At 41.2% G+C, this 8,209-nt stretch overlaps 1 protein-coding gene across 3 annotated transcripts; it reads right to left on the reverse strand.

The window, feature by feature from the left end:
• Window positions 1–818: 818 nt before the first annotated feature.
• On the reverse strand, window positions 819–7,370 carry LOC147641535 (uncharacterized). 3 transcript variants are annotated; one of them, XM_086787124.1, is made up of 15 exons: window positions 6,918–7,370; window positions 6,698–6,833; window positions 6,399–6,448; window positions 6,157–6,237; window positions 5,874–5,972; window positions 5,546–5,746; window positions 5,251–5,355; window positions 4,685–4,753; window positions 4,112–4,175; window positions 3,813–4,016; window positions 2,785–3,691; window positions 2,498–2,663; window positions 2,086–2,250; window positions 1,848–2,000; window positions 819–1,195 (listed from the first exon to the last, which is right to left on the reverse strand). In XM_086787124.1, the coding sequence occupies exons 2-15, from the start codon at window positions 6,702–6,704 to the stop codon at window positions 962–964; spliced, it is 2,505 nt and encodes an 834-aa protein (XP_086643250.1). In that variant the 5' UTR covers window positions 6,705–6,833; window positions 6,918–7,370; the 3' UTR covers window positions 819–961. The 3 variants fall into 3 exon arrangements, with proteins under 3 accessions (XP_086643250.1, XP_086643179.1, XP_086643101.1); XM_086787053.1 differs by lacking the exon at window positions 6,399–6,448 and having other exon boundaries at window positions 4,685–4,750; window positions 6,918–7,053; XM_086786975.1 differs by lacking the exon at window positions 6,399–6,448 and having other exon boundaries at window positions 6,918–7,053.
• Between the last annotated feature and the right edge of the window lie 839 nt (window positions 7,371–8,209).

Below are 8,209 nucleotides of genomic sequence, written 5' to 3' on the forward strand. Positions count from 1 at the left end.
TCGCACAAGCCTGTTAAGACTCAACCTATCGAAATTGATTCATTTCTTAGTTTAACCAACCTAGAGTGAAAACTTATCATTTGTATAATAATTTTGATAATAAGCAATAATCATTTCCTTGGTGTGCCAACTAGAAAGTAAGAGCTCACACAAGCCTGTTAAGACTCAACCTATCGAGATTGATTCATTTCTTAGTTTAACCAACCTAGAGTGAAAACTTATCACTTGTACAATAATTTTGATGATAAGCAATAATCATTTCCTTGTAATATAATACTTGTGGGCTCCTCTTCTTTACTCTTGCTTGTATGCTATTGGATTCATAGCATGTTAGATGGATGCTTGCTTGAATAGGTTTGCTTGTAAGTTTTCCTCGTCCATTGGCTTCTTTTTTTCTCATCTTTTGTAAGAGAATCATCTAGTCAAAAGACTATCTCTATTTTCCTCCATCTAAGTGAATTAAGCTCTCCCTTCATCCATCAAGAAATGAGCATTTCGATGTGACAATAAAGTGAGGATGCTATGGACAATTAACTTGAACACCAAAGTTCAAGCAATTTGCAAAGAAGGAAAGTAAACAAAGCTCTCATTGAAGATTTCCACAAACCCAAAATGCAAACGGAGCCCAAACTTCGAGTTGAGGTGATTGTATTAAATACATGACATAGTTAGCTTTATTAAGACTGTTTTAAAGTTTTTCTTGTATTAAATACATGACATAGTTAGCTTTATTAAGACTGTTTTAAAGTTTTTCTTGTATTTGGTTAGGCCATTTTGGCCTTAAGTGAGGTCAATATGATTCTCTCACACACATATGCCACATAATATAATATAATTAAACTGTCAAAGTAATTGCACTGTACATGTAAGGATGGTGTAAATTCGATGCTACTTGCTCTGCTAAAACTATACATACTGAACTCCCCAAAATCTCGGCTGCCATGAGTGGCTTTTGGAGCCACTACTTGTTTGCAAGCTCCAGCCAGAAGCTCGAAGGGTATGTCTCCATCTCGTTGGCAAGATCAGAACACAGCTGCTCGGCTTTGTCGTCATGGCCAACTGCAAAATTGTGGACCCGGAACGCCAGCTGAAAAACTCTCCACAGCATTTGGAAGCTTGCTCTCAGCTTGTTCATGTCCTTGGCAGACATGTACTCATCCCCTATCGTCATACTTGCCTTTGTCCTCTGGCTTTCCTGCAATTCATACACAAAAAGAACAGCATGGAGTATCCAGAATCGTATCATTATAAAACCTTACATCATAGATCGCTCCTTAGTACCCACTCATGTCGTTAAGCAATTCATCATCAATTGCATCTCAAGCTCGAGTATACTCGGTGGAGCTGACTTTTTTGGGGGTTTACGTTCAGTGTCTATGCAGGCACGCATAATCGCATTTGCTATGTTTGCATGCATGCCCGATGAGAGAATGAGAGAGAGAGATATGAGTCTTGATGCCATAGTCAAGCAAGCAGACTACATGTGATCCACAAGACAGCACCGAACTGCAAGCAATGGGACTTGAACTTAGGATCTTTTGATATGCATGCATATGTGTGTGCATGTCTGTGTGCGCGCACGCATGTGTGTCTAAATAAGAGAGAGAGAGATGAATCTTTTAATGTCAAAGCTCAGCTGGCGGACCACACTTGATCCATAGGGCAGCACTGAAGTGCAGGCAATGGGACTTACGCTGAGATCCCTTGATGTGTGTGTGCGAGAGAGAGAGAGAGAGAGAGAGAGAGAGACGGGGGAAGGGGGGTGCTCAACACAATAACTCTTACACTACTTGAAGCTCACAAACATCATTAGAGAATCTATTTAGCATAACCTCTTTTTAACTCACCTTCAATGCCAATGCTAGAGAGCGAGAAGAAAGGCCAACCACTGCCTCCTTGATATGAGTCATTATCTCAAAGCTGAAGATGATGTTTTGACCATGGAACCTCAAAATGTCCTCATCTTTTGTCCTCTCAATCACCTCTACTTCTGTCTTCACCTGAATTCCAAAAGGCACATCCCAGGTTAGATGTTCTGTGTAGACAATCGATTGTTGTGAAAGTCGGAAAAAGCCAACTCCACACCTTGTCAAAGAAATTTGTGATCTTGTCAAGTTGCTTTGGCATGGAAGGCTCAACAGGCCAGTTCTCAATCTGCTGCACTAAGGAGCTCATTCTCAAGTATAGAGATGCAGCTGCTCTTACAGTTTCAAGCTTTTTAAATGGAAACCCTTCAAATCGTGCCAATACCTGCATGGACAGTGGGTCAAAAAATTATCTATGGTCATGGCAATAACAAATGCCCTGCAAAGAGAGTTCACAATAGATGATGTGGACAAGTATGTATACATATATATATGTGTATATATGTATGTTTATATGTATATATGTGTGCACATATGATGTATGCAAGTTTATGTATGTATACAGTGACCAATTATATGCATGTGTATGTGTGGTATAGATGTATATACACAACATAGACATGCATCATCACCTGAGATTCATCAGTAAGCTGCTCTAACCGAGCCTCAATACTTTCATGAAACCGCAGCAGTTCGTGCATGTCTCGAGTTTCGAACAACTCCAAGCCTGATTTAACTTCCATGATAGAGGTTGCATGTTTTTGTACGTCATCCTCAATTTTCCTAAAGTATGAAGATCTAGAGGCAACAAGACAGGCAAGGTCAGTCATCCAAATCTCTCACCTTGCTGAAGGAAACATTATATTTTAATTATGTGTATGCATGGGAAGATGTTGATGATCAGATATGGGAAGCTTGCCTTCTTGTTATCTCTGCAAGAGTTTCAGCCATGCCATCACGTGTGCCTGCTACAGTTACAGCTATCGTTCGACGCTGTCCTGCTGCCAGGATTGATTTTGCATAAGCCCCTCCACTTGCCTTTCTTTTCATCCCCATATACAGTCTGCTTATGGTAACAGACCTCTTCAGCATGGTGGACTTACTGGTCTGCATTCTTTTGGCTCCCAATGAAGGAGGTGGTGGGGGTGGAGGTGGGGGGACTGTCACCGGAGGCAAAGATACAGATTCCATTGCTGCCAGAGAAGGGCTTTTTTCATTACATGCGACTGATTTCAAAGGCCACCTCTCACTACCTAAACAACCACTGTCCTGTGGTTCGTTTGTAACAGTATCACTCTTGGCCGCTCTAGAAATCGATTCCAAGGGTTTGTTTGCATTGCCACTTGCAGAGTCAACTTGCCTTGCCATGTTATCCTCTTCCTTGACTCTGCTTTTTGCCAAATCATCCACATACTGTGCAGCCCAACATGCATCAAGAGCTTCTGATTGATCTTGATGCTGATGTAAAAGCATCAATGGAGCCTCTTTCTTCTCATAAACCACGGTGGTCCCTGGCCAATGTGATGGGCTGATCCCTATGCTTAGATGATAGCTAGGAATCCGTGCTTTTGCAATGGTTTCAGGTAAAACAGAGTTCGGGGTGTCTCCTCCATTATCCTCTGAAGATGGGGACATTGTTGCTGATTGCAATGGAGAATAAAAGTCTTTTGAAATGTCACAGTTCTCAATGATACCCGAAGATGGTGAACACTCTATATTGGAGTTCCGTGAGTATGATGAAAGGGGGCTGAAAACCTCATCCACAGGCTTAGCTGCACATTTAACATGCCTGTTGATATCCTCCAGTTTTTTGAGAATTTTTTGACCTATATGAAGCATGGACAGTGAAAAACAAGAATTGAGTACCAAGGAAAGCATGAGTAAGTATAAAAGGCAGGAACTATAGACTCCTTAATCAATGCAATATATGAGCTTCAAAACTCTTACTCAGCTGTTCCAGCTTAGAGGTCTCTTCCAAGTACCGCTTGGAATGCCTGCTACTATCCTTTCTCTTATAATGAAATTTGGAGCTGGAGCATTTTTTGGCGAACCCAAAAGAGACAACAGGAGTAGCCAATGTAGGACTGCCTCTTTCTTTAATGAATCTTTCCAAGTCCATGTTTTTATTCTTGGCACCGTTCAACTCCAATTCTGATAAGATAGAAAAAAATAACATCCCAAAAAAAAGTAAAGACTGATGCTTTCTAGTAAGGCATATTTAAACCTGAGAACCAGTGGATATCTACCTTGCAAACCCAATCGAGTAGACATCCCAGAGCAATGAAGATTTTCATAGTTCTTTTCTGTATCCTGCACATGTTTGAAGGCATATCCCTTATATGTACATAAGGGCGGAGACATAGACACATGCATATGTGCATCTATAGACATAGCTATAGCCATAGCCATAGCCATAGCCATAGCCATAGCCAACATAGACATAGACCCATACATACATGCATGCATACATACATAGACATAGCCATACACAACATAGAAATAGTTACATACATATATACATAGCCATGGACAAGTCACCTAGCTAGAGCAAGCCACACACATGCATACATATCTATTTGTAAACGCACACGCGCACACACAAAAATATTCTTTGTACACATACAATTTCATACATTCTCGTGACCATGCTTGTTCACACAATCAAGCAAAGTGAATTATTCTCACATAGCAAGAAAACAAGGTGCATTTCATCAACAGAAAGATCTGCAGACACTTACGAAAGCTGAACATCATGATTGAAACTCTGTGCTGAATGCTTGGACCATAGAAAGAGTGCATGCATTATATCTTGAACACACCTGGGAGGCAAAGGAATTCACCCAGGCATTCTCCATGGCACAAAGAGTTTGATAAAACCGCTGCAGCTGCTGTTCAAAATCAATCCCAGTTTTCTAAGAATGCTTTTCCTAATAACTCCATGACCTATAATACTCGTTTTGAACAAGCCTTGAATAATCGCATGAAGAAAATGCCTTATGTCTGCACATCATCCTTTTAGACGTGTGCAAATGAGGGACTGTTATAGATTATCCCCTGCCCATCGGATAGGCAGGGTTTTGGACAGGTGAGATCCCGCTCCACAAGCAATGGGTGGGGGAGATTATCCCTTTTTCTTGGGCACCCGTGAGTGTGTAAAGCCCCTGAGTTGTGATCTGCCTTTTGACGCAACAAATGGATGTGCTGAAAGGGCACTTGATTGATTACATACTTATTGTTTATGTTTATTCTTAGTATTGCTATGGTGCTTGTACATCATGCGACTACAGGGAGCCCTCACTTGCAATGTGCCAATCACCTACACACCTGCAGACTGCTACAATTCAAACTTATTGGGCATGGATATTTATATCACTGCTGAGCGCACCTGAAATTTGGGTTTCTGTTTACCCTTGGGGACATGAGAGGATGGAATTGAGGCTACTTTTCCCAGGCACAGATTGTGAAGTGCTTCTGTTGTACTAGCAAGCACCTACTCAAAAAAAACCAAACACAAAACATTGCAAAAAATGGATGTTTGAGCACATAAGAACAAATGTTCTATGGCTAAAATTGTATAATTATAAACTTTGCGATAGTCATAAGAGGTTAGCACATAAATATAAATCTTTTGAATGGCAATTACTATTATGTACACAGAAGAGCATGGTTCTGTGCGAGACCTCATCAAGATCTGCAAAGCTGTCACATGGAGGAAGCCTTAACATCTCTCGCAGTGCCGCAACCCTGTGACGGAGCTCCACCAGGACTACAAGCCCTCCAACCCATCCATAGCCACCCAGCCTAGCATTGTCCAGGTCTTGCAAGCGGGCCATGTTCATATTCAGGCGGACTTGGAGGGGTAATTCCTTGGGTGCAAGCGCCTGCCACCACCATGCAATGTAATGCAGCAGGTACTAAGTGGGGGAGCAATCCTAAATTCAACAAAGATCTCTAAGAAAATAGCACAGTAGCTTAAGATGCTTTGAATGCTTGCCAACCTAGCCTGACCTGTAGAGCTCTAGACCCCAAGAGCTCCCTTAACCGATTCTCACTTTTGATGGCCATGTCCTCTAGAGCCATTTTTCGCCTCATGCACTCCTCCAAAGCCTGCGAATAATCCCCCCAAAAAATATGCTAGTTAAAAAGAATTTAATTAACAACTACCACTAAATTTCAAAAATGTTGTTCATTATGGATTTTTTCTGTGCTATCACAAACTTACAATGATAGAAAAGTCAGGGATGCATAAATTTGAAGTTTACAGAATTGAAAATGGGAATTAATTGCATACCCTTTCATATATTTTGTCCACTGCAGATGCTACCATTTGCCGGAGCTCTTCCAGCTTCTGGTACTTGTCTTCACCAATGTCCTGTTAAGACAAACCTCCAAAGCTTAATTTTGAAAATATAAAAGATGCCAAAAACAAAACCAAAAAAAAAAAGAGAATCAAAGAGATTAAGGTTGTTAATTGAAAGGGGAGTAGGAAAAGCGAAAGTCGAGGGCTTATTATTCATAAGGGGAGAAATGCACCTCATGAGGGGTTATTTGATCATAAGGGTAGAAACGCACCTCATAATTATCTGAAATTAGGGGAAATTAAGGGATTATTTAAATCAAATGGGGAAAAATCCATGGGATTAGGGGGGAAACTAGATAAAAGGGGAAAAAGAAGTAACCTCAAGGGGAAAGAGATGAAATTTGAGGCTTCGAGGAGGTGAAGGTTCTATTTATGAAAGCGTGATTAGAAGGCGGATTAAGATGCAAAGCTTAGTAAGGGGAATTGATTGATGATTGTTCATTAAAATTGGACCGATTTATTTTACTCTCACCTGCCATATGGATTGGAGTTCAGCCTGGCGGTCTCCCCGCAGGAAGGATATCTCGTGATCCGAGTACCTCTGCGAATGAAACAGTGATTTGAAGCGAGGCACCCGAGGCCCACATTGCCCTAGCACTGCCGCACACCTGCACAAATATTGGCCTGTCAAACCTCTTTCACTTTTTTTTTATTTTTTCTTTTTTCTTTTGGGGGAGGGGATTAGCACTCACATATGCGCTGCTGTTGTTCTACTTGAGGTGAGACTTTGGCTCCTCTTGCTTTGCAAATCTTCCGCTTCTAGCTTTTTGCTTAGCAAAGAGCAACGTAATTAAACTAATTATGTGATGAGCGCTTTTTGAAAGCCCAGAGTTCTCATCTTGGATTGCAAGCAAAGGGCAGCAAGTTAGAATGCTATTGAAAACCACGTCAAGGGGTGAAGTCAATCGTTGTTGCTAGTATCGTTGTGATTTTGTGCCCCCAAAAGCAAATCAAAACCTACCAGGAAGAGGAAAATCTGAACCCTCACCAGGAAACCAGCCAAGCTTAATCCTTATATTGATGATCCAATTCAGCTAGATTGCCGCTCCAATCTTGCAGAAATGTCAAAACTGAAGCTTCAATCTGGCAGCGAATAAGATAAACTCTACTGGCAAGGAATCAAGGATGAAAAGGTTCGAGTGTATGACGCCAATTATGCATGATAAGAGCCTAAAAGAAGAAGTGATTAAGACGGTTAAGAGCTGCGGATTACAGCTCAATGACAAGCTTAGGCGATGGGAATTTGAATTTAAACTTAAAGGGTGAACCTTCCCTCCAACACTTTACACACAAAACCGACCGGCACTAATAATAGAAGTTAAGGCAATAATATACGTATCTACGACGCTACCAAAATTCACACCGGCCTCGAAAATCGCGCTTTTTCAAAATTAGTAGTGTTTACCCGCCTTGAGAGTGTGCTCTTTTTGCCTCTACAATAAATAAATAAAGCACCAAAATATCCTTTTTTTTTCAATCAGATAATAAAGAATATTCTCTCTCCAAAAAAAAAACAAATTTGTTCTGTTTTTGAAGGCGAGGCACAAGTATACCCTCTTCAAAAGGTCAAACACTTTTGTCACTACAACTATACATCCGCTTATTTCCACTCCCTTGAGGCAATTACCTACCCCTATCCGAGCACTCTCAACCAGATTTGGCCTATGCAGAACAGAGCCTCCTTGTTGTAAACAAGAGCTTTGGGAGGTCTTTCTTTAGGAATCGATATCTCAAATCTACCATAGAAGGAAGGTTGGACACGTTCACTTTTATGCATTGATTCTCTCTCTTTTTTTCATGGTATGCCCTCTAAGAATGAGGGCACCGTGTTCTCTCTCTCACACACTCTTTCACTGTGTAGAGATATCTCTCTCTCTCTCTCTCTCTCTCTCTCTCTCTCTCTCTCTCTCTCTCTCTCTCTCTCTCTCTCTCTCTCTCTCTCTCTCTCTCTCTCTCTCTCTCTCATACCAAGGCTCCCCCCTCT

Source organism: Cibotium barometz, chromosome 1 (genome assembly GCF_041138505.1).
Source record: "Cibotium barometz isolate CiBa-2024 chromosome 1, ASM4113850v1, whole genome shotgun sequence".
Classification (NCBI taxonomy): domain Eukaryota; kingdom Viridiplantae; phylum Streptophyta; class Polypodiopsida; order Cyatheales; family Cibotiaceae; genus Cibotium; species Cibotium barometz.